Here is a 26664-nt window from a genome sequence, read left to right on the forward strand (position 1 = left end):
TTTTATTGATCTATAAATCGATCATGGTCAATATAATTTGGCTCTTATGACCCAAAAAATTATAAAGACGTCAAAGTGAAAACAGATTTCTACAGAGTAATGTCAATTAAATAAAAATATGTAACGTAAATAAGTGACTGCATAAATGTTTCACCCCCTTTAAGTCGGTATTTAGTCGGGTGTGAACAGTCCTTTTCAAGTGCAGCCACAAATTCACTGTTGGATTGAGGATCAGGGTTTTGACACAGCCACTCCAGAACATTCACCTTTTTCTGTGTAGGTTTTGCTGTATGCTTCATTCATTGTCTTGCTGATAAATAAATCTTCTTCCTAGATTCTGGATTTTTCTATCTTTTGCTGTTTATTTTAACCTCTACCTTAACAAACCCCCTGGGGCATACATAGCATCTCCTCTAACGGCCAAAAAGGGCCATTTTGGTTTCATCGGATCAAAGAAGTTTCCCACTTGACTGTGGAGTCTCCGACATGCCTTTTGGCGAACTTCACTTGAGATTTGATACCAGTTTTCTTTACCACATTCCTGCTAAATGACATTGTAACATTCCCATAAAGCTTTGACTGGTGAAGTACACGGGCAACAGCTATTGTATGCAGAGTCTCCAATCTCTGTTGCTGAAGCTTGTAACTCCTTCAGAGTAGTCATAGGTGTTTCAGTAGCCTTTCTCACTAGTCTCCTTCTTGCATGGTCACTCAGTTTGTGAGGACGTCCTGATCTAGGCAGATTTACACACGTGCCATATTCCTTCCATTTCTTGATGATGGATTTAACAGAACTCTGGGGGATGTTCAGTGCCTTGAAATCTTTTTGTAGCCCTCCCCTGATTTATACTCTTTTCTCTGAGTTGGTTTGAGTGTTCTTTTGTCTTCATGGTGTAATGGTAGCCAGGAATACTGATTAACCAGTGATTTGACCTTCCAGACACAGGTGTCTTTATACTACAATCAACTGAGACACATTCACTGCCCCCAGGTGATCCCCATCTCACTAAATGTTAGACTACTTGCACCAATTGGCTGGACCTCTGTTGAATTAGGTCAGTCACTTTAAAGGGGGTGATATTAATGCTCCTTACAGGAACTTTAATTTGACAACTCTACTTTTAGATCACTGTACAATCTCAGATGATTGTGTGTCATGTAGGCTGAATTTTTCCTAAACATTTGAGTCATAAATAATCTTTTTTGAGGTGTATGGATTTAGAAAACACTGTGTCCAACCTTATTGTGTCACTGCACTAAAATCTGTTGTATGAATGTGATGAAATGCATTTCTAAGAGTACAAGGAAGGCAATACAGTCAACAGCCCATGCTAGTGACATATCTAATTTTATTATTCCCATGTTACTGATATGAGTTTTAAATGTGTGAACCAATGTACAATCACTGTTAAATATAGTATGTTTCCACCAGTGTCAAATACAAATAAAGTGTAGTCTCTAAAACCTGCATAGTGTGATGGCATCTGACACGGCAAAGCGATTTGATCAGAAGGGAAGGTAAAAAAATCAAAAAATCTCTCTGGAGACTTTGCTGAAAAACGGCTGTGCAGAATCCTTTGAATTTGTATGGAAAACTTTATTTGATAATAAAAATAGCATTCACAGACTTCTTTTGATAGCTACATATACATTGTAATCCATCTCAAGGAAAGAAGCTGGATAAGTCCACATCTACTTGTACTTAGACTAATGTTATGTATAGCTTCATGGGTCAAATAAAGCTATGAACAATGTAGTATTTATATATGCATAGTTTTATAAAAAAGATTGGCCCATATACATGTACTGCTTTTATCAACACAGAGACAGCATTATGTCCAGAGCACATTGCAAGACCTAATGCTTGAAGAACACAGACTGCATACAAGTGCTTTATAATACAAAGGCAGGCTAACCATCGAGAGAGATTCAAACCATCAAACAGTTTTCTGATTGACCAAATACAGTCTTTCATTTTTAAAATGTCTTTACATACCTGATCCAGAGTAAATCAACATATTTCCCATAAATCATAAGGTCCATTTCAGAGATATAAACACAATATCACATTCCTCACTGCTGAGGTTTTCATAAATTTCTCTTTTGTACAAGAAAAAGGCAACATTTTAATCCTTGACAGGTTCGTAATAGTTATATTGGAAAAAATCTTTACATGTGATGGCCAACAGATTCAATTCTTAAATGTGTTTTTCTTTTTTTTTCTTTTTTTTTGTTAATACAGTACCATGGCGACAACAGTGATCAAACAATGCATTTGTTGTGGAATATCCAATATATTTTAAGTTCTCTAATGAAACATAAAACAGAGAATACACACAAAACACATTATAAAGCAGCAGTCAGACTCCAGTGGCGTGACAACATGGCTCAGCATGGCAGATTGGTCGTCTCCTGTACCGGGACTCTCCGTATGTTACCAACACAACAAACCACATCACTTACTAGTGTAAGGACCCAGGAGGTGTTCGGTGCGCAAATATGTGTATCATCACCATGAGGACAGGGCCAACAGTTACTGTGGGGTAACAGTGCATGTTCCTTATCGATAACTCTTGCGCAGACTTCAACTGATTAAGTGGTTAAACTACACTTAAACTTACACATGCAACTTGCACAGGGATAATTTACACATTCGTTTGTATTAACTTTTTTGGCATACACATTTTCTGTCAGCTATAAGCTGGCACAATGAAGACAAATTAAGACCATAACTATCATTTTCCCTCAGCAGAGATAGAGAGCGTTACCTGCAGTTGAAAGCGAGTCAGGTTACTGATGTGCAACAGCGGCACACATTGAGGAACAAAGGATCCACAGTATTCAAGCTATTTTTAAAATCCTTCTCCAAGTGAGAATCTAATAATGTTACTGCCAATTTTCACATCAGTGGCTTGATTTCGTCTGAGTGTGGGTGTACTTTATTAAAGGAGGTTGAGCTGCCACACATTTCAACACAACTAATGGCACAGCATGCTTTCCCAGGTACAGTGTGCACTTCTACCTTGGTCCTCAAAGATTTAACAAAACTTGTTCAAGATATGTGCCAAATTCAAAATAAATAGTGAGCAAATGCAACAAGGTCATATATTACTTATATAATTATCACTCTTCTTTAACCATCAGGTCTTAAATTTAGATTTTTGCCTTTCACAGTTCTTGTGAACCATCAGTGTCTTGTGCTATAGTTTGTTCAGTAAAGAAATTGAGGAATGGAAAAGACATCTAAAAACAAGTTGAAAACAAGCTTAGTAGTAAGAAGTTACCACAACTGGAAGAATGTTTCATACCTCTGAGGGAACAAATATTTAGATTCAGCAATGCCTACAAAAAGCAATATCACTGATTTCATATGCAGGCACATACAATACCTCTACTATAGTACAACAACTTCTGTTATGTTCAAAATAACTAGAACAAAGACAAAACAACCAGTGTGAACTGATAGGATTGTATTCCTGATGTTTTATGAATCTCTGGATGGGATCAAAAGTAGTTAAGTCAATCAAATCAATCAAAAAAACAGTCAACCAAATAAAGCACAAGAGTTCTTGTCCTCAGAAGTCCAATTCCAGTGTATGGTACATAGTTTGCACAGATAGAGGAGAGAGTGGCGAGGGGGATCTCTGCTCTGCTCTAGATGCTGAGGTCTTTGGGGCTTTCTTTGTACAGCCGCCTCTTGGGCTCAGGGAGCTGGTTGGGGCTGCGGCCAACAGCATTATTGTTATGGCCTGTGTTGTTGTAGGCAGCGTTGTTGTGTGCAGCGTTGTTCTTCATCATGCTATAGTAGTCCTTCAATCTGGGTGCCGCTGCATAGTTCAGCTCATCCCTGCTGTAGTTACTGTCAGGGGAGGAGTCCCGCTCCATTCTGTATCGTCTCTCCGGGGTCCCGTTCATCCGATATCCCTCTTCCCTCCTCTCTGAGGAAGAGTCTCTCAGGAGGTTGCCGTTCTTTGTGGCTCTTTCAAACGTACGGCCCCTGGAAAGAGACAAGGAATCCCCGTTGTTGGCACGCTCAGGGGTCGAAGCCTCCCTGACTCGCCCAGCCATCTGTGAGTCCTTGAGGAGCCTCCGCTCGTAGAACTTGCGCTCAGGGGTAACCGCGAGGAACCCTCCGTCGTCGTATTCCCTTTCAGGTGTGCGGTCCCGTTGGGCACGCTCTGCCCTGCGGTCCATCGACTTGGCCCGTCGACGATCAGGAGATGAGGTGCGCTTACGGGTTGGTGAGCGGTCAAGGGAGCCGCGGCGCTGCAAGCGAAACCTTCCGTCCAGAGTAGAACTGCTGCTTGAGAGTTCTCGTCCCCTCAGTTTCTCAGCAGCTGCGGCCTTCTTCCCCGAGCTGTCTTTCCTCAGAGTCTTTAGAAGTTTAGAGATGCCGCTCTCCGACTCTGACTTCTTGACTTTGCGGCCTCGGCTCTTCTTGTTGCCACTGCTGTTGCTGTTATCTGGAGACTGCTGTCTGGGGGTACTTTGACTGTGATTGTTATTCCAGGTGTGATGATGGTGGGGGTTAAATTGCCGGCCTTGGTAGTCCATTTGCTCAGCCCTGTCCCTGTTCCTGTCCCTGTCTCGGCCACGCGCAGCCTCCTCCTGGCGTGATGGTTTGTGAAGGTCTGGTGGATAACTGGACTCCAATGAGGTGTGATATCGGCTGTTTGGTGGCAGCGTTCTCACTTCCGGAGTGTTTTGTGCCCCGGGTGTGGGAGGGTTCCCGTCACTGCTGCCGTCTGCAGAATGGGAGAAAAGAGCCGAAACTTGTTAAGTAGTAATAACTTGATCAAAAAAATAGATAATCAATACTTTTACATCTGGAACGTGCCATTCACAGTGTCCAGCAGACATGACTTTTCTGGTTGGAACGTGAGCTCTTGCATTGGCATGACAGGGGGTCAATGCAAAGATTTATGGAAACCATGCATACATGTGCTCTTTAATTCACTTTGTATATTCCCAAAGTAATCAGGTGAATTATGTTTTATATCTTTAACAAAAATACATTGAAGAGATAAATCACTTCAGCATGTTTTCTCTATGGGGCTGTGGGTTGAGACACAAGGTGATGTTAGCAGCAACAGCAGGTACAACATATTGGCAAGTGTGGGGCGGGGTTACCAACAACACAGCACAGCGACCTAGGAAATCATTCAGAACAAAATGGTGAACAGGTCAATGTGCATCACTGAAAGGAACAAACCAAAAGCAAAAAAAGTGTGTTTGGCTGCAGGTCTGCCAAATTAGAAACTATGACAGCAGCATGTGATGAGCAGGGGAGGTATATAGGTCCCAGTAGGAGTATCTGGTGTGAAGCCGATGGAGGGGGAAGGCTTGCGTGTGCATGGATTTGCAAAAGTTAAATTTAATAAGTCAGGCATGACGAGACATAAAGCATGCAAACTATGTACACAAACCTGCGCATAAACACAAACAAAACAGGATTCAGGTAGGGATGAGCTGAAAGGAAAGGTGGATAAAATTGAAAGGAAAAAGATGACAGGGAGTGTGGATTGGGACAGACTTTTGGCTACAAACCGTGGTCTGATTTTGGCCCATTAAGTAGAAACAGGGCTCTCCCATCTTGTCATTCCTCATTGTACCAACAGCGAGATGAGGAGCCATCATCGCTGGAGAGAGGAGGAAGAGCCCAGCAACAAGAGACAATTAGAGAGGAAAAAGGAGGAATAGAGAGCAGAAAACAAATAAAACAGACAAGAGGCTGTTTTACAGTGCATCTCAAAAGAGAGAAAGAAGGGTTTCGTCTTGAAAAAATGGAAATAATTTATTTTATGTAGTACCAAAAAATTGTCAGAGAAAGGGAGAAGGTGTCAGAAGATTAAATTCAGAAAAAAACAAAGCATAATACTGAGAAATACAACAATACGACTGTGAGGGGAATCATCCATCAGAAGAGCTTACAGCTTTTGGGAAGAAATATTGTTCAAGCTGTAAAACATCTGCGCAACAGACCCGTTAGAGTATAAATCACAGAGCAAGCTATTTTTGCAAACAATTCTTCTGATCAATTTTTGAAACCATGACAGGTCTTTTAAAGTCATACATCAACGGCATCTTTCTTTTCAGTATTATTTACAGTTATAAAAAAAATTAAAAATCTTCCTTAGGCTGTGCATTAGGAAGATAAGAGCCTTTATTCTATTTTGCAGTGTTTACTATTGCAACATTAATGAGATTTCAGAGCTAGCATTGTGAGTCTTTTATTCAGAAGGAGGAGAAAAACCTTGCAACATGTTTACCTACCATATTCAGGTACAGATCCATCTCCGCGTTTGAGAACAAGCCGCGCCCTCCTACCACCGTTCTTGATCAGTTCAATGGCACGTGAATGCTTCATGTTCTTTGTGCTCTCGCCATTAATCTCCAGGATCTCATCGCCCACCTAAAAACAAAAAGGCCTCGGTCAGCCTATCACAGTATGTCATCATAAACTTGCAACTTACACTGGAAAGATGCATGGCAGAGCTAAAGAGAGAAAAATACATCCCTCTTTAAAAGGTTTCATACCCTCATCTTTCCATTCCTGACTGCTGCCCCATCCTCCGCTAGTCTCAACACATATAGGTCCATGTTGTACTCCCGTCCGCCTCTCAGGCTGAAGCCAAAGCCTTTACTGTCCCGCTCGAGGTCCACAGAGTAAAACTCAGCATCCTGTGAAAGAAAACAGAAGATGATTGAGAAAAAATTCCCCAAAAATGAGAGAGTGATAACCCACATTCCTCTAAGGTGAACTTCAGAGCCAATCAAACCATGTCCCACAAAACTCACAAAATGTCAATGGCAGTACAATACCCTACAAAGCATGAATAATTAATGCCACAAGAGCCTGTGAGGAGGGTGCAGATTGTTAAGCAAGGGCACCACAAGGGCTGGACCCAAATTTATCCTACTCATCAAAAGCTCCTTCCAAAAAGAAAGCAGACGTATTGTTCCTAAAGGTCCAAAGCCTTATCTGTAATCAAAATTCACACACTTGAATGTCAGAATACAGATTTACAGTAAAAATTTTATTGGAAGTTTAATATAAATGTTGATTTAAGTGAGGAACATGGGAAAGTGTGCTTATCATGCACTGTTGAGTAAGATTGTCATGAAACCAGCAAACTTGGATACAATTCTAGTAAAAATACAAAAAGATTTTTTGTAAACTTGTTCTGGATGTCTTTAGAGATCAATATTAGTTTGTGTCTTGTTTTCAGATAAAAAATTGCAAGGTAACTTTTAATTGCAGATCAATAAAACAACAGACTATAAAGTCTTAAAACATGTGGCATCTGAAAGTACTAAAGAATCTAAATTACTTTCATCTTACTCAACTTACTCCTGCTTTCTTTAAGGAACATAGAATTTTCAAAATAAAATAGAACAGATGATACCTTATCAAAAAAAAAAAAATAAAAAAAAAATTTGTGACTTAAGCTGTAATTTCTCTTATGTATATTTTTACACACTTCCCACTCCCTTTCTGTCAATATTAATGTTAACATTACCATTAAAAACTGGTGCACAATACACAGTATGCACTTTATACACCAACTTTGGATTTTTGCCCATATCTGATATGCTTATATTCCATTAATTTTAGCAGATACGATATCAATACCAGTCCTTAAATACCTAAAACATATGCCTTAAACCGGAAATTTCTAGTTTGAGGATGAAAAAATTAACAAGTTTTTGTCCTTACAAGACACTTAAAAGTATAAGGGATGATCATGAACAAAGAAAAAGACTTAAGCTGACATAGGCCTGTTGGTCCAGCCTTAGACTCCTCTAACTTAATTCACTTTGTCAAGAAACACAAATGATTCGCAGTTATTGACATTTTTCTTTGGTAGTTTGGTTGTTCTTGGATCTCCCCACTCCTCCACAAACAGCACACCTTCCTGCTTTTCCTGTGCCTACAAGGAAAACCACAGGCAGGAAGAAAAGCGGGAAAAACCCATCAATGACAACAGAGTGACACTGATTAAGTCATAAGCAATAAAGGAGGAGCTGGGGTGGAGGAGGGTTTCAAAGAGCAGCTTGCAGAGGGAGCAGCAAAGCGTAGTCAGGCTAGAGCAATTTAAATATGGCAACATGAGTGTGATTAGCCTTCAGCATGCTTAGGGGGAATCAGCTGGGCTTCAGCTGATGAGGACTTGCATGAGATCAGTTTATCTCATTTATATGGCAGTGCTTGAAATAACCTGAACGAATGCCATCAGCAAAATTTCATAAGGACAAACAGCTGATAGGCGGATTTTTATAGCCAAAATATTGGTTGTAACTATATTTTTGTATTCGCTGATGCTGCGCCAATTCACCTTTTAAGCGAATGTCAATACCATTATCACAACGACAATATCACACATGCCCACTATTTTTACCTGTGACCTTAATACTGGTGCAACCAATATTACAGTATGAAAAGCTGAGACATGCATGGTTATGACAGCAGGGGCAGCTGCCACCATTACACTGAGACCCGTGGATATTGAAAATCTGTCCCAATTTATGGTTTATTGTAAGCAACCACTCAAAACTCACAGCATGCTGTGATACAGAGTGATACACACCAGACCAGAAGCAATGGCACCCCCCCCCAAGTCATAATATTGCATGTACAGCAAACAATGAGTATACTGAAAAGTAAATGGCTATGGTGTGGTGCTGGTTTGATTGGAAAGACTCAAATAAAGGCAACAAGGACCCATGGAGGTGGACAGTGCAGCTCAAGGGCTGTGTGTCTGTCAACTCAACAACAGTCATTGCAGGCTGAGAGCTCAACTATATTATTACAACTAGCAGAGGTGCAAACACTTGATGGTAGAAGAAACATGATATTTGAGGGCTACAGAGCTGCACAGAAGCTGCATGTTATGGTCTTTACAGAACACACTATATAACATCATGGAGAAAGACAGTTTAAACCTTCTTTTTCCTTCTGGGAGAATTTAAAAAACAGACTGCAGCTATACCAGTGCAACCCATAATCTGAGTTTTACAGTACATGCAGTTCTACAAATGTCTTTAGGGAGAGACTGTCTGAAAATGTGTGCCTCTAATTAAGAACTCCGAAAATGACTTGTACAGACATGATCAGTAGCTTCCCTCTGGTTATTGTTCTGTATTTTATGGCAAGCAACTTAGAGATGCGTTGATGTATTGCTGTAAAACCCGATGATCATTAACTCTACTCTGAAGACTTCTGTTCTTACCTGTGAAGTCTGAGTTTGTGTGGGTGGAGGCGGAGGAGCTCCTTTTGACTTTGAGTTATTCCTTAAAAAAAACAAAACAACCCAGATGAATTCACATCATGCTGCATCAAAGTACATGCTCTATAAGGCTTTTGTATTTAAAAAAAGGATGCATCATCACCTACCGGGACTCTGAAGTTTGTTGAGGAGTGTGTGTGGTCGTGATGGTAGCGATCTTCTCGGCATTAGTGAGCAGAGAAGCATTGGAAGATTCTTGAAAGAAAAAGAAACCATACATAAATCAGCTGCTTCTGCGTTTGCTCATAGCTGTGTTTTTAAAAGACTCTGAAGAACAAAAATCTTAGTGTCCAGAAGAGTCCACTGAACCGCCCACAGGCTACACTATTCAACCTGATGCTAACTGCCTGTGATGTTGTCATTTGCCATTTGATCATAGACAACACCGGCCCTGACTGCACGAAAGAAGAAAAAAAGGCAGTAAAGAAGAAAATAAAAACTGGTGGCTTGCATCATTTTGTTTCATCTACTTTTCCGTAAGGGAAACAAAACAACCTTCTTTTCTTGCCTTTACTTGGTTTCCCCTATTCACCCACAAGAACACTGCAGCACGTATAACACAAAAACATCACCATGACTCATTTATCTCAGGCTCTTTATCCACTCTTTTCTTAATTAAGGAATACGACTTCTTCATAGGCAGCTCTTTATCTTCAGGAGGTGAGCAGCTTTCATACCCACACACATTTCCATGTTATAAGAAATATCTAAAAAAAGAGTGGGACCTCTGCGGAGCAGGATTATGTTTTCTACAGGACCTTGTAATATATATGGTCACAAACAAACCAATGAGTTGGTGGATGTGGGAGTTTTTTCCCACTCTTTCACATCCAGTCTCAATCACATTCTGTCTCTATGGAGAGTATCATAGTGGAATTTTCTCAGTGTTATTAAGCCAATAGCAGACACTCTACTGAAAGCGCTTGATATATTTTTCCAAAAAGTGAAGCTTTGGCTTGCAAACTGCTTGTGCAGCAGTATAAAGCATTTCCATTTCCTTTCCATAGCTAAGCTGAAGAGATTAAAACCACCAAGAAGTGGTTGATTAAACGTGAGCAGTGTTTTTAATTCCTTCAAACTGGAGAAATATTGGGAAGACATGTAGTGAAGAAAATAAACAAGAAGAAGAAAAAGAGAGGAGAATAGTAAAAGCGTGAGGGCAGTTTCTGGGGGCGACTTCACCTTCCTCCCACTCAGTGACTCACTCTCTGAGACACCAGGGTTCACACCCTGATGAAAAGTGCTCTTGCCTGTGAAGAGCAGCAGTGCCCTTTCCTTCCCACAACATCCATGAATAAGTCACATCATGCTGCATTATGGAACGGCCATGTGAGGCTAGAAGCACACAAAAAAAACAAGCCCTACCATCACCCGGGATGATCCTGAGCGAGACTGTGTTCCCGGCCTCCTTGATCAGATTGACGATGTCAGAGTGGGACTTGTTGGTGATGGAGCAGCAGTTCACAGCTAGAATCCGGTCCCCCACTTTCAGCTTCCCACAGCGGTCCGCAGGGCTGCCCTCGATGATGCGTCCTATTTTATGAGGCATGGCCACACAGGCATTTCCAGCTTTTATGTTAGCATGTGTTTGTTTGGGTGTCAGAAAATGTGTGGTTATGATTGGATTGATTGGTTGAATTGATTTTTGTTGAAAAGGAAAGAAAAAAAAAGAGAAAGAAAGAAATAAGAGGAAGGTAATTAGCAAAGTCCCCACATCCCAATTCAGATTTAGAAAATTCAGTTAGGTATGCATCAAAAGTACAAGTGTGGAAATCTGGTCTCATGAAAAATTACTAAACAAAAGGAAGCAGCGTAAAAATTCTAAACATCCAGTCAAAAAGTTAAATATGCTCATATATTTTTATGATATAGTCTCCATAGATTTCTGGTCCAGGACCCCCATCAGGACCCCCATCACCTTTTTTTCCGAGGCACATGTTCACGGCTGGAGACAGCTCTGCAACCCACTTTTGGGTCCTGACCCATCAGTTGAGAACCACTGTGCTAAACAGATATTGACCTATTTAATTCGGGTTTTGAAACAATTCAGATTTCTTTTAGTGATGGATGCATGTCTGTGTTTGCTGTGGTGGGTGGAAACTAGGGATGTTTCACATCACATCATTTTGTAAACTTCATCTTGTATTGCTAAACCAACTTCACACTTTAAGTTTAAAAAGTTGTTTTACACAATGTGGCTACCATTAGCATGCTAGCACCTCCAGCCTTGGATCTTCTTTGCAGGTTCACTGTGCTGAATAATGTCCCTTATTGCTTGGACTATATTTGAATGTAACCTGACACAGCCTCTGGATAACTTTATCCTTGTTTTCTTGATCAAAATAGAGCTAAACCAAGCTATTTCTTTGAGATTTTATCAATGCTATCTGTCACTGCTTCCACTGATCTAAAGAGTATTGTGGCAGCAAGGCAGTAGTCATTAAGAACAGCTACAGGGCTACTAGTGGCAGTCTGCTGCTTTACAGTTTAGATGGAGCAGTTGACCATAATTGTGAGCCTTAACTGTTAAAAAGAGAAATAAAGAATTATTTGAACTGATAGACATTCGCAAGCAGCTAAATGGGTGTATGTCAAACAGTGAAAATGAAAAATTGAGACCGTCGACCATGTACCAACATCCAGTTCAGTCTGGTCTAATAGAGGTACATGCAAGAGAAAACTGATCCCAACATACCTTAGTTCTTTAAAGGGTAGGATAGAGCATTTAGGCACATTAAATGTTAAAATTATTACTATGAGGGATGTATAAAATTATTCTCTCCATAATCTCCGATACCCCCCCCCCCCCCCCCCCACACACACACACAAACAATGTTAGTTTTTAAAATTCTTTTTGAAAACTAAAACTTATTCATCAAAGTCTGGTAGCTGGTAGTTACATTCATGAAATAACACAGCTAACGGAGCTACGTAAGCCATGTTAGAATGTTTTTATGGACAGCTTTGAAGGTTTTTACTGTAAGCAGACTGTTTACTCTGCTTTATTTAACATTTTGTTAACAGGTTTTGAAGGACAGGTTTTGATTTTAACTTCTGGTATCCTAATCCTTACCTTGACTTAACCAGAAGTGTAATTTTGAAGTTCTAGCGAGTATTTCCCTTCTGACAGATGCAGTGTCTTACAGTAATGGTCTACAAGAGGGGCTGGACCTGCCTTTATTCGTCAAATGTGTGGCAATATGCTGCTACCAAAAGGAACAGTATATTTAAATAGGGATGGGCTTTTATTTTATGTTTTATGGCATGTTTAAACAAAGTTAGTGCACATTTTTTGAGAAAAATTAAGAAAAGTTCAAATTGTACTGATTGATTTGCACATTGTTGCTATTGTATTCTTGCAGTTAAAGGTAGTGTACATTAAAAAAAAATATATATATATATATATCTAAAATTGGGTGCCTTGGTGTTCAAGTTTTTGTTGCCAAATATTGTATTGAATTTTTCTGTTTTTATATCAACAATCCTTGCAAAATGCCAAAAACAAATTCAATGTGCTAGGTGGGAAAATGCAGAATCTGATTCAAGCCCCCACTCTCTGACATAACAATCAATTGCCTGTGAATCATAAGCCAGTGGTCAGCACCCACAGTGGCTAACACTTGACAGCCTATCAATACAGCATTCACAGCATCATGAGAACACCTCTCTACAGGGATCACTGAGCACACAATCCCTGCTGCAGCCTGCTCAGGTACTTGATGTGTGGAGGGCTGAAAGACTCAGAGAATAATCAGGATTCCTAATGAGCAGCACACGGGGGAAATATGCGCTGCCTGTAGTCATAGTCATATGTTCAATAAGAGGAGGGCAAAAAATCCAATCTGAACGTGAGTGACAGAGCTCAATACAGCACATCTTGTTTACACGGAAGCCCTGAACAGACCCTGGGGATCTCCAGGTCCTCCTCCACCTCACTCCATTTATCTCTGCTCCTTCCCACTGAACACTCCCCCTCTTCCTCAGGCATTTTTGCAACATCCATATTTATTACATCACCCTCCCTCCATCTTGATTGAAAATGCACTTGTATCCTGTCACTCTATCTAAATAATAGCATGTGGGACATTACAGGGTGTGGCAAGTGCTGTGGATTTAATACTCAATCTGTTAAGCACATTGCCAACCCCAGATCAGAGTGGGAGGAGGGGACAAGAGGGGGGATGGGGCAGGAGAAAAATGGTTTACGTGTCTATGATGTATGGGAGATTGAATCAGCTGAATCTGCTTTGTTCTTCCCTGAACTGACAAATTCATATCTCGAAAAAACTAAGACAGCTTTATCTTGTGTGTGTATTTTAGTAAAACACATTCCTCTGTCATGTCCCACATGGTTGGAATCCATTAGGAGAGTGAGTGTAGGATGGCAAGGCAAGATCCCGGATCAGCACATCAAAGCAACAAAGTCCATTCATCTCATCGTCCCGGGAGGAAAAGTGACGGAGCAGAGCGGGGGAACGAAACGAAGCAGCAGAAGTAAAAAAAACAGGGACCTCAAAAGACTAGAAGACGTTTTGACAAGGTTGTTGACGAGCACTGTCGCTGGTGTCACTATAAATAACACATTAATTCTTGCAATGCATTTTTGCAGAGCAACACTATTAACCCATGGGATCAATGAAATTTTACCCGGGCAGTCAGTGTGGCTAACGTCTCATCCATTCTGGTGTTTTGCTTGTGACACACCACAGTATATCATCATAATGGCTAACTATACAAGAGACCTTGGCATGACATTGCTGTTGGATATTCATCACTCAGAGGTTAATGCCAAATTTGTTTGAGGAGGAGGCCTACAGTTCTTTATCAACGCCCAAGCAACTCTAATACATGCAACTGTGCTCTTTTGCCACGATACGTAAACGGTATAGACAGCTTTGTAGTGTGCTAAGCAGACTTCAATTACACCCTGAATGAATTGTTGAGGGTAGCTGTGAGCCATGAATCTGTGATCATGGTGTTTGTGATAAAGCTGCAGCCAGCCGGATTGAGCGGGGTAGAGGTAGCACATGAAGGGATCTCTTTATCCCTGAGATCATGATGGAAGGTCTTTGACCTTGGCGTGTGGCATGATGGGAACTCCTGTTGCATACATGAAACTAATGGGGGGAGTGACCTCAAAAATATTGTAATTCTGCCAGGATCGGTTTTTCACTTATTTACACCCTTATACGATGGGGGCTTATCTTTACTGGAGTATTACAGAAGAGAATCCGGCTGTTTTTTGCAGTGATTCTTGGGTTGTTTTTTAGATTGATCTGTTCATATCACTGGATTTGTTTAACAGACACTGGTTTTAAAGAGGTAAAGAAAAGGGTTCAATTTCATTTACAAAAAGTAAAGCTGAACTGTCCATTTTTCCCTACCTTTACCTTTGTGATTGGCCCTCAGCAGACAGAAACATGCAAATGAGCTCAGTTTATTTAAAGAGAAACTCAACCTTAGTACAGCTTTTTTTACATGTAGTCTAAACATTAGGTTTAGGCATGTGGGGTGCCAGTGTGGGGGACCCTACATTCCTCAACCCGGCGTCAGAGAGGGGAGAATGCTTGACAAGAGTCAAGCTAAACACGTCAACATGTGTCACTCAGCAGCCAAGGTCAAGCTCGACAGCATCTTATTTATCCAGGCCTTGTCATGCTCGGAGACCACCATTGGTTTTCTGGCTCATGGGACATCCAGAGCATGACCAGGGGCTCGTGGCAGCCATATTAACCAACCAGACAGTATCCTTGGGCATTGGTTCCCAACCAAGCAGCAACCTCCGGTCCTGAAAAATGAGCCAACGCGGAAGTGCAAAAAATTACTTTACCGCGAGTGTCTACTTGAGGCTGGCTGCAGGAACACCGGAAGTTCCATCTGCACACATGTTTAACAGCTGGTTTTGACACACAAAATAACCTGATTTACAGCCTGGCTCAAAACACCAAACGTATCTCATTAGCTAGTGTCTTATTGTGCTCCTACTGTAGGATGATTTTTTTTGTACCACGATCATTTGGATTATATTTTGGATGAAAGCTGATTGGCGCATCTCATTTGATTGACAGATAGCTTGGCAGGCAGAGGCTCCATTTCTGTCAACCGGAATGCTAGCTAGCAGGCTGACAGGAAGTTGCGCTTAGTGGGCGGGCCGTTAGGTTGATCCAAAGTTCGGTTGATTTCAATATGGAAGTGTCCACGGATTGGCTTCAAAAGCCGTTTGAGTCCGCCTATTGTAAGCAGACGACTGACGTCACATGGGGTTTGTCCAATTCTTTCTACAGTCTATGTTCCCAACCTGGGGTCTGGAAACCTCCCAGGGGGGCCGGCAAAGATCTTGGGGGGCGCGAGGCTTTGCCTGATCTGAGGCTGCCAAAATGAGGTTTGCAAATTTTGACTAAAACTGTGATAAAGCAGTTTTTAAGTATTTTATACAAAGGTCTTTTGAGAAGAAATGCATGCAAAAGCCTTTTTGTAGGATCTTGTAAGTGAAGCAATTAAAATCTGAGATGATTTTTGACGTCAGTATGTCACTTTTTCTTCTCTCTTGGGTCTTTGGGGGGGGGGCCTGCTTTTCTTAGGTACATGTTGGGGGGGGCTCCAAGGAAAAATGGTTGGGAAACACTGCCCTAGGCCATGCTTACTTGCCACATCCACCCCCTACTTCAGCCTAAATGGGCAGACGTTGTTTTTTATCAACATGATTATTTTCCTATGCCCCTGGTATAATGCAAAGACATCCAGAGCATAACCAGGGTTGTGTCAATTCTCCTTCCTGCCCGATAATGTCCTCAGGCATTTCACTCCCCACATATATGCCTTACTTCATCCTACTCAAACATGCCCGAAAACCTGTGTAATGGTTAGTTGGAGTAGTCCTGAAGTAGAAGTGTTGATCAGTAAGAGTCCAAATCTTGACATTCCAGGACAATTTATCCATATTTTTTAGGGGTGTAACGGTACAGAAAAATTTCGGCTCGGTACGTTCCTCGGTTTTGAAGTCATGGTTCTGTACGTTTTCGGTACGGTAACTTACGCAAAAAAATAAATGTTATTAAAATAAATAGGCTGAATAAATTACATTTGAATTATTAATAATACTGCAACCTCCTTCCAAAAGTTCTTCAGTGATTAAAAATATTAATAAATAAATATATTTTTGAATTACTAGGTTTTTAAAATTGATACATTGACATATTTACACCCATTCTTTAAACCCTAAAATTTCCTAGCAAACTTGAACGCATCATTATAGAACATGTGTTAACTTGTCAAGTATGCAAATTAGCGTCTTTCCTGCCCATTTCAACACAGACTTCAGCACTGGATTACTTTTTTATACAATGGGACCTACTACAAAGTTTGGAAGAACTTTTCACAGCCTGTCGAGGTGGATAAAGAGGTTAGAGCCATGTGAAATCTGAGGATAACTTTACCTATATGGCTCAGCTGCAGATATGAAGGAGTCTGCTCTCCCCCTGCTCCGCAGCTGATAGTTGAAGGTAAAGTTAATTTGATTCACAGAGCCAGAGCACCAGTGTTATAATAAAAACTATCTTAAAGAATAAGAAATTCATAACTGGCTGGTGAGACTTTTTGTTGTTCCTCCTCCTTACAGTGACGTTCTTGTTTGAGTGGAGCGTTCTCAGATGTTTTGATTGGTCCGCTGGACGACGTGCTTTTAGCGACACAGCTGCTGAATAATGTCGGCACTATTGTTGTTGTCTTTGTACACTGTTGTATTTTAATGGTCAACAAAGTGTTCCTAAACAGGACACTTTTATCTGGGAATATTCAGGCTGTTGCTGTCGTTTGCTGTGGTTGTGTGGTTTCCAGGACAGTTTGAGTTGCGCTCCGGTCTGTCTGTATGTGAGTTTTATTCCACATGTATTCATTTGGTACACGTCTGTACCGTACCGAGAGGCCCGTACCAAATCGGTAAGGTACGAATACACGTACCGTTACACCCCTAATATGTTCTGTTAAAAATATGCATGGCAACTTCCTGCAACAGGTTGAAACTGTCAACTGCATCTGAATGTTTTTGAAAATGTTCTACTAGTCTGAAGAGCTAAACAGTTACAACCCACTTTTTCCCTGACTGTCAGCTTCACTCGTAGCAGCCAGCAGCCCAAATTTGTGGCTCCACCAGTCAGAGATGTTGCTGGCCCATTTAAACTTTCTTCTGTTTAATATCAGCCATTAAATTCACTAGTAGCATCAATTGGGGAATTTCACAGACAAAGGTGGGATCAGCAAATCAGATATGTCACTGTGAAACTATAAGATTGGAGGTAATGTAGTGCTGTTCACCAAGATAAACCATTTTCTGATAATGAGGTCAATAACATAGAAACTTATATCTTCTTCATGATCAAACCTAATCATTTCACACTGAGGTAGCCCATGGTAAGTCTGCTTTAAATGATTATGTCATTATGGCTGATAACCAGATCTGTACATCAGCACATGCTGAGTTATGTTGTGGCTTATTAGGGACAGCAGGAAGGAGGGGGTGAGCCCCAGCCCTGTTAGTTATGTTCAAAATGCATTAATTCCAGGGTAGATGCACTTTTTTAGTTACTCTTTAAAATAGAAACTCAAGTGCCAAATTGGTTTGTCCAGTGTAGCTAATGTTAGCAGTGCTAGCACTGCCAGCCCTCACAGGTTCAGAGTTGTTATGCATTGCTTTGGTCAAATGATTATAAGCCACTTAAACCTCACACAGCTGCATGCCATCATTTTTTAGATCAGAATACTGCCAAACAGCACTGCTCCTACGAGATACCATCTGTATACTGTGCTTGTTAACATCTAGTTAGTAGATCATTAAGACACTATAGCTGAAGCCATTAATCACTGCAGTCCCATCTAGTGGCAGGCAGTTATGTTACAGTCATAGACTGTAGAAAGATTTGGAAAAACCCTGTGTGACGTCAGCTGTCTGCTTACAATAGGCGGACTCAAACAGCTCTTGAAGCCAACCCGCAGAGGCTTTCAAATTGAAATATGGTCTCGACCGAACTTTGGATCAACCTAACGGCCCACCCATTAAGCGGGACTTCCTGTCAGCTAGCTAGCTAGCATTCCGGTAGACAGAAACGTAGCCCCTTCCCGTCAAGCCATCTGTCAATCAAATGAGATGCGCCAATCAGCGTGAGGTGAGGTTTATCCTAAATATAATCCAAATGATCGTGGTATAAAAAAATTCACCCCCTGTAAAGTGAGAGCACACTAACTAATGAGACACGTTTGGTATTTTGAACCAGGCTGTAAACCGGTTCATTTCTAGTGTCAAAACCGGCTGTTTAATGGGTGTCCAGACGGGACTTCTGGTGTTCCTGCAGCCAGCCTCAAGTGGACGTTGGCGGCATTGCAATTGTTTGCACTTCCGCATTGGCTTCATTTTTCAGGACCGGAGGTTGCCGCTTGGTTACAGTTTAGACATAGCATTAGACTAGAACAGCAGAGTTAATTTGACAGCTACTTTACTTTTTGTCTTGGTCTTAATAAATGCCTTTTCATTTTAGTTACATTTAGTCTCTGCCCTTTCTATTTTAGTCTAGTATTAGTCAATAAAAAGTGCTTATATTCTAGTTTAAACTTTTAATCAGGCATTTATTCTCTTTGAATCTGGTGTAAATCGCCCTTGTGTGTTCTAAGCACCCTGCCAAACCCTGACACCCTGCTTTCTACAGCTAATGAACAAAGCTAGTAATTCTGATGCCAACTGGCTAGTGTGCCAAATAAATTGCTTAACCAGAACATCCTTAGTTCAATCCTCAGTTCAGTCTAAATCATCAGATCAGTAGAAAGTTCTCTCATTGGTTCCAGCAGTAGTTGGGAAGAAAAATGTTTTACTTTGGAAAAGTCGGAATTTCACCAGAAATTCATACACATTTATTGATCAATTAGCATAATACACCCTTGCCCTTTTTGGTTAGGTTTTTTTTAATTGATATTTGGATTTTTTGACTTGAAACTTAAAAGGCTTTTAGCTTTTACTGTATTGATGTAACCCCTGCTGACTATTTTTATCCTGGCACAGTTCAAATTGCTGGGGAAGAAAAAGGTTTTCAAAATAAAATGACCATGTAGCACTCATTATAGATTACTCAGTCCAAAACATTGCCCCGATCTGTATGCTGCCGCTGGTCACAGAAATGATTAAAAAAAGAAGAGAAAAATAATCATATGCAGGAAAACCTGTCATGAAAGATGTACCATTGAAGATCATATATGCCCAAACAATCAAACTGTTGATTTATAATTTAAGTCTCAATTGCATCACATTAAAATCAAACAGAGTCAGCCTATAGTAAACAGGATTAATTCTCCTGTCAAACTGAACAGAAGTCCCTGTCAATCTCATTTAGCTCTGGCTCCGTCAGCCTCACTTACCGAATGTCGTGCCTGCATCAGGCCTGGAAACAGATGATACGATGACAAAACCGAAGCCCTCATTTTCTCCTCGCTGGATCTCCACGTCGTACGGCTGCAGTGAGGCGGGCACCACCGCGCTCCCGCTGCCTCCTCCGCCCCCGCTGCCTATACCACTGGTGGATCCGCTGCCGGAGCTGACAGTATTGAGAGAGTTCTGACTCCCCTGGGGAGTTCGCTTGCCCTCTGTCAGGCTAGGTGCCTGGGTGCTGCTGTGATGGGAGGAGGCCGGCGATGGGGGGACATCACCTTCACCTTTTGACACTGGAGATGAAAAGAGATCAAACTGGTTAGATAAGCATTTAATACACATTTCTTTGACTTGAGAGTGATGTGGAGGTGCTTCTCTATCAGTGAGTGAGCTGTTTACATAATCTTTACATGAAACATTACAACAAGCATAACTACACATGCACATATTTTCACTTAAAACTTGTGTCACCTCCATATCCGGGACTTTTGCGTCTGACCGTGAGGTTAACATGGCCCTGTTTGGCAGCCTGCTGCATCAGCTGCACCACCAGCTGGTGAGACTTGCCGACCACCGCTGTGCCGTCCACACAGATGAGCTCATCACCCGACCGCAGGCGCCCATCCTCGTCTGCTGCCCCATACTTTACTATGTGCCCAATGTAGATCTGGAAAAGGAAAGCACATAAAAATAAAATGTATCTTTTTATTTGTAAAAAAGGAAAACACAAAGAAAAGCTTATAGCACTTTTTAAAAACTACAGTGACTGAAACAATCCTGAATTAACTTGATTGTAAGTAAAAGATAAGCCAGACTCAGAATTCCTCAGCACATCCTGGAAGAACTGACCAAAGCTGAGCATCTGAGCGTATTAAGTGATATTTAAAAGGCTGTTTTAACATCACTCGTTCACATTGGACAGTTTAGAGCCAGCATTTTGGCCTTTATATCAAGCAACAACCTCCAGTGGTGAAATGAAGCCAGTGCTGAAGTGCACAAAACTGCAGTTCCTTGAGTGTCCACTAGAGGCTAGCTGCTAATCCCAGGTCATTCCATTAACACCTTTAATGAAATGCCATTTTTTAACAGTAAAATAAATACATTAATAAAAACTACACTTTACTGAAAAAAGAAAACTAACTAAAACTGTATAGTGTGCTTACAAAAACTAACTTAATAAAAATTGAGACAAAATCTCCTTAGTTTTAGTCTTTGACACAACCATACTGACTGGCACCTACACCCAAGTCTGGGGAGTGTAAAATTGATTGGTTAAGACTTGATACAGTGGTAGTTTCATGTCTGGAGTTGTATTTAAACATCATCTTTAAATTAAATAAACAAAACGATAAGTGAAGAGAAGCATCTTGGAATATGTTTTTAAAAATGTATGATAATGTATTTAATGTAAAAACAAATTAAAGCTAAAGATATATTATAACCGATGCTATTACATAACTGCAGATTTCCTCTAATCTTAGTGTACACTGTTACAAATCCAAGGACACAATTAATGCTCATGTGGTCCAGGCTGAGTTTGACACCCTTGTTTTATGGCAACCCCCTTTACTGGGCTACAAAACTTAAGATTAATGAGATTATGCCTGTCTATGCTGTACAAACATTACATTGATTGTTTCTGATATGCCTCAAAAGTCTTTCATAAATATCATTTTTTTTTCATAAATAAGAAATGTGACATATTGAAGGGATTACTGACTTTGGTGAGATGATACTGTAGCTGTATCATCTCTAATTTGAACACAGAAGCTCTAAGAATCAACATTACAGCTAATTAAAAGTCTTGAAGCAGCAGGAAACGAAACCAGCAGCCATCAATGACTTATCTCTGCCTGATTTTTAATGTATCAGTGAAACACAGTTGTGTTTACAGTCTACTGTTGCATACTTGAAGATTTCCATGGTTGAAATTAGGAGAAACCATGAAGGCCAACCCAGCCTACTGGGACTGAGAAGAAGCGTGTGTGCTCCATGCATCGTGTGGGAGTCTACACACATCTCTGACAGAAACAAGCACACAACAACCACCCAGCTTTTTTAGCACAAACAACAAGTAGTAACCCCTGTGGGTTAGACCTGAAGCCTGCTGCCATTTTTTTCCCTCTCTTCCTCAGTTTCTGCCTCACACTCTTGCTCTTGCTCCCCGCCTTTTAAGAAAAAAGTATGTGGCGCACAACCAAAGGGATTGTGGGTAAGGCCTTTGCTTCTCTTAACAAGCTGTCTATATGGTCCTCTAGAGAGCAACAGCTCCGATTAGAGTCAGACTGATGTGCTAAGACTTTCTGCTTCTCCAGTTCAAAGGAAAAGCAAAACAGCAAAGCAGAAAGTTGGAGAACTAAGCAGGAGGCATGAAAAGAAAAAGGACAAAGCTTTGAGAAACTTTTAAATCTGCATTGGAATAGATGGTTGTATGGTTATATTTTCTGCTTCATTTCAGTTATTGTGATGAACTATTGATGGGAATCAATGGTGAGGGATACTTACAGGCTCCCCGGGCTCATTTCCTCCCAGGATACGGAAGCCGAAGCCTGTATCCTTCCGCCAAAGGAAAATGTCCTGCTCCTGGCAATCTGGCACTGAAACACAAGAGAAAGGAGTGAGAGTACTCCATGGAGATCAACCACCAAATCTGCCAAATGCCTTCAGGCTCCTGTCAGCATCGATTGATTAGTATCTTTGTGGGCTGATCACTGACTGTTTGTTCTCATCAACAAATCAGATCTCCCTCATTATTATGAACTAGCATCCTCTTGTGTATTGAGGATCAGTACTGTTTTTTCTCTCTCATGGTGAAGTGAAAGGGAGCAGAATCAGCAGCTCCTTACACCTTCACTGCTTTTTTAAGAGTAGATTGGCTTCTTATTCTCCCTCAGCCCGCAGAATCTCATGCTGTGACCTCATCAGACCCTCAGATCTGCCCTCTGAAAAGTAGCTTTACGGCATTTCCTATTTTAAGCTCCTCATTTAAAAACCAAGCCTCTCTTTTACACATATATTCATAGCCTCACATTCACCTGTTACTCCCTCACAGGAAAAAAAAACACCATTTCCCACACATGAGCATCTTGGCATGATCAGAGCAGATTGCGGAGGAGGACATGGGCCATTTGGTGTCATTCTGTTCAACCCGCAGGGCTGGTCCACACAGGAGGCGCAGGCCACGTCCTCATGCGCTGCCTGCTGTCTGCACGGCTGCCACGCAAGGACAGCAGCGAACCAACTGGCCTGAACCTTCTAGGTTCCCTCTAGTGTGAATGAAACTGCAGTGAGTTTTACTTGAGCCTGCACTAGCATATGCCCATGTAGTTGTCATTAAAGATGCTAACACTTCGGTTAACTAACAGATGTGTGGCTTAAAACTGTACAGGTGATATCCTGCCTTTGAAAAACTTCTCTTCTAATGTGTTCAATGGATCTGAAATTGTACATGTAAGTGTAACAGACAGTGAAATCTGGGTCTCTTTGTCATTGCTTTGCCTTCTTCTTTTACCCTTGTGTCTCCCCTCCTCCACCATAGATTTTAAAAAGCAGCTGCAGCTCCTTCAGGGGTTATCAAACAGATATACCAAACAGTCACAGCTTAAAGCAGCCCTCTCTGGGCTCTCTTAATATTTAATTAGCAGCAGTCCTAGATTCTACAGGCAGCCATGATTATTAACCAACACTGCAACACGCGTCATGTTCACGGCTGGTTGGAGAGAAAAGCTAACACAGCAAACCTGCTGAAGACTGCATAAAAGAATCTTTTAGAACACAGAGGTGTATTTCGAAGCACACCTACTTTTAAATATCAACTCCAGTACAAGAGCAGCTGGTCTGAAAGGTGATATTCAGTCAGAACAAGCCAGTGAAGCTGTTATTTTGGAGGATCAACCCCCTCTCTCTGCGGCTCTTCTATTAGAAACAGGAAATAAGAGGTTTGACACCCTTACAGTGTTTCCCCATGAATAATACAAGAATAGTCCTTGACTGCAAATGATCCTGAGGAGTCTCACAGAGGGGCTGTGCACTTCCTGATGTTCCAGTTTCAGGTTTTAGATACTGCTGTTTTCTCCATGTTTAAACATAGCATTAGATAAGCAGTTTGACTGCAGATCATACAAGTATGATGAGGTTTTTATACTGCGGACTAGCCTCCTCTCTTTACAGCATGATGTTAGTGCACACACACAAAAAAGTGTTCTCTGTTTCGCAGTCAAGAGAAAGGCAAAAGGAGTGTGGGTACGACTGACACACCACTTATGTGTGAGCCCTTTGGTGTTTTCAAGGACACTTCCCTCTTGGATACACCTTTCGTCACAATCAGTAGTGACTCAGTCAGCACAGGAGTGTTTAGCAAGCACCCACAAAGGTATTAAAAGACGCAAACACGTGGATAGAGATCCGCTCTGTGGTGATCACACTGTATTCTCATCTGAGGTGCTTTGACTTTATCTACAACAATCCCAGATGAAGAAATACATGACATCTTTGTGTGAACATTTTATTTAGAAAGAAATTATAGATTTTTTCTTTGGAAAATAATCGAATACAGCCGACAACGACGCAAGCAAATTAGTCCATCAATCTGACACTTATTAGACCAACAAAAGAGAATCTTCTTGTTCCCTTTTTCTCCAAAGTAGCAACCAACTTAATAGTTGTAAAGATTATGGCTGACACTAGCAACAACTTTTGTTTTTAACGGCAAAAAAAGGATTAATCACAGCTAACAATTATATGGTTCACCTTACGAACTAATAAATCTGTCAGATTTTTCAAAAGTGATGTCCCCATCTATTTCCCATTTTGCTAAATGCTCATTTTAAATTGTGTTTAAAAGATTAGTCTAAAGAAGAGAAAATACTTCAAAAACAGTCAAATTCATCACACGGTTATGTGATGTGAGCCCAATACATCCTGTACAGTGTGGCTAACGTTAGCAGCTAGCTCTGCCAACCTTCATTCCTCTTTGCAAATCAAAATCGTGCTTTTATGTGTCCTCTATTCACTCTGTCTGGGTCGTAATACGTGAGTTCAATCCTCAACAGCCTACAGACCACTTTATTTCCAACTATTACTTCAAAAGCTGTCATGCTGCATAGTGCCGAAAGACTTGATAAAATAATCTAATTGTGATTTTTTTCCCAATTGCATTTTGATATGCAATTATTTCTGAAGTTCCTTATATTAGTTTTTTTTCCCAACAAACACAAACAATAAATAATTCTATATTATAACCAACACAATATTAGATAGAACTACAGCTGAACAATTTTGAAAATATCTAATTTTGATCATTTTGACTTGTATTGCAAACTGGATAGGAATTGATGTATTGAAGGGAGTTATAACCTCTCTATCATTCTCATATTTAATATGAAAAATGAAAAAAAGTAGGATTTTTGTAGACTATCCAAAAAAAAAATGCCAGTGGATGACTGCATGATCTGAAATGTGTAACATCTCTGCTGCAAAAAAAGTTTTAAACTGGTATATGACACAAAACTGCTAAGCTTCTTATATTTACGTCTGGGGAAAGCTCAAACAGGGAGGCAGCGGCCACTAACGAAGCCACAGCAGCCTCTAGTGGCTGGAGGTTAATTACAGTTTAAAGGGTATTAGAGACCAGTATTTCAAGCCAGTGTTCAGTAAATATGAGCAAGCCACATCAGCTGACATCCAGCTCTCTTAGCATGCTATTGGCTAACTGCTCTCATGCTGCGTTATTTAAACCACTCTAGCCTGGCTATGCTATACTGCTTCCTCTGCAGCCCTCCTCCACCCCAGCTCCTCCTCCTTAATTTATGTCATTCTGTTGTTGCTCTCCTTGTAGGCATAGGATGAGCAGGAGCATGTGCTGTTCCTGCTTGATGCTTTTCACATAGGCTTGTGGAAGGGCAGGGGATCCCACTACAGCCACACCCCCAAATATAAACAACAGCAATAAGAGAAAACTAATAACTGCTAAAAAAGAGAACATTTTCTAATCACAAATCATGTGTGTTTCTTGTCAAAGTGTTGCTGACTGAAATACCACCATTTTCTCTCATGTTTGACCACAAAAACAGAACAGAGTTTGTCCAACAGGTAAAAACCTTTGCTTTAAGTCTACTATGTGTCTGTCAACAGGGTCAAAATCACCACTACCAGTGTTGAGAAGATGCATCGATGCATCCCTAATACCTACTTTTCAGTACCCTAAGATCTACACAAGATTAAGGAGACCTTTCCACAATGTGTTAAAGCCATCACACCTCCCGCCCAATAATCTCCAGCCATTTCTAACTATAGCAGAAGGTTAAAGAGTCTTTCATTCAACTTGAGATAAACCTTTAAACCTTAAAGTCAGCAGAACATTTCAATTCCTCTAATAACTTTTAAAAGGATTCTACTCACGTCGGCTCTCGTACATACTCCTGGACTGCGCCCAGATCTTAAAGGGGTCGGGCTTCTTCTGGAGGGTGAGGGTGCCATCTGCAGGGTCCTGAGGGGGCAGGCCTGGTAGAGGCTGGGTGGGGGCAGCAGGAGTGGGAGCCACAACCTCACTGGGCATGGCAGAGGGTGGGTGGCTGGGAGAATCGGTGTGGGTGCTGCGATGGCTGCACACACTGTGCTGGGAGCTGCTCTGGCTGTCTTTCCTTTCCAACTGGTGCTGGGTGGACAGAAAAAAAAAGAAGAGTTTATGAGAGGTGTACGTGTTGAAAGGATGGGGGTGGATATGAGCAGGAGAGGAAGGTAGTAGAGAGAGAGAGAGAGAAGAGAAAAGCGAGTGATAAGTAAGTCAGTCAGAAGTGTGAGATATGGGGGAAAAGGGAGATGTGAGAAAAGTGTTGATGGAGGACAAAGCAAGAAAAAGCATCCAAGGTTATCTTTTTGAGACATTGCTGTAGAAAATGTCTCACTATAAAAACATCTGCTGGAGTGTGAGGAGGATTGACTTGGTTTCCATGGTTTCCATACAAA

The 26664-nt window shown here is 41.0% G+C and overlaps 1 protein-coding gene across 13 annotated transcripts in view; it reads right to left on the reverse strand.

The window, feature by feature from the left end:
• Positions 1-1558: 1558 nt before the first annotated feature.
• Positions 1559-26664, reverse strand: part of LOC121517204 (membrane-associated guanylate kinase, WW and PDZ domain-containing protein 1-like) — a 163635-nt gene continuing 138529 nt past the window's right edge. For 9 of the 13 annotated variants that reach the window (XM_041798783.1, XM_041798782.1, XM_041798779.1 and 6 more), the window contains 10 exons: positions 26098-26353; positions 22204-22295; positions 20170-20365; positions 19689-19991; positions 10653-10856; positions 9395-9482; positions 9231-9291; positions 6538-6681; positions 6274-6412; positions 1559-4745 (listed from right to left, as the gene is read on the reverse strand). In XM_041798783.1, coding sequence (XP_041654717.1) covers positions 3655-4745; positions 6274-6412; positions 6538-6681; positions 9231-9291; positions 9395-9482; positions 10653-10856; positions 19689-19991; positions 20170-20365; positions 22204-22295; positions 26098-26353 — 2574 coding nt within the window. In that variant the 3' untranslated portion in view covers positions 1559-3654. Of the gene's footprint in view, positions 4746-5547; positions 5640-6273; positions 6413-6537; positions 6682-9230; positions 9292-9394; positions 9483-10652; positions 10857-19688; positions 19992-20169; positions 20366-22203; positions 22296-26097; positions 26354-26664 lie in introns of all 13 variants that reach the window. The other 4 variants (XM_041798787.1, XM_041798785.1, XM_041798786.1 and 1 more) reach the window with 2 other exon arrangements.

Source organism: Cheilinus undulatus, linkage group 11 (assembly GCF_018320785.1).
Source record: "Cheilinus undulatus linkage group 11, ASM1832078v1, whole genome shotgun sequence".
NCBI classification, from domain to species: domain Eukaryota; kingdom Metazoa; phylum Chordata; class Actinopteri; order Labriformes; family Labridae; genus Cheilinus; species Cheilinus undulatus.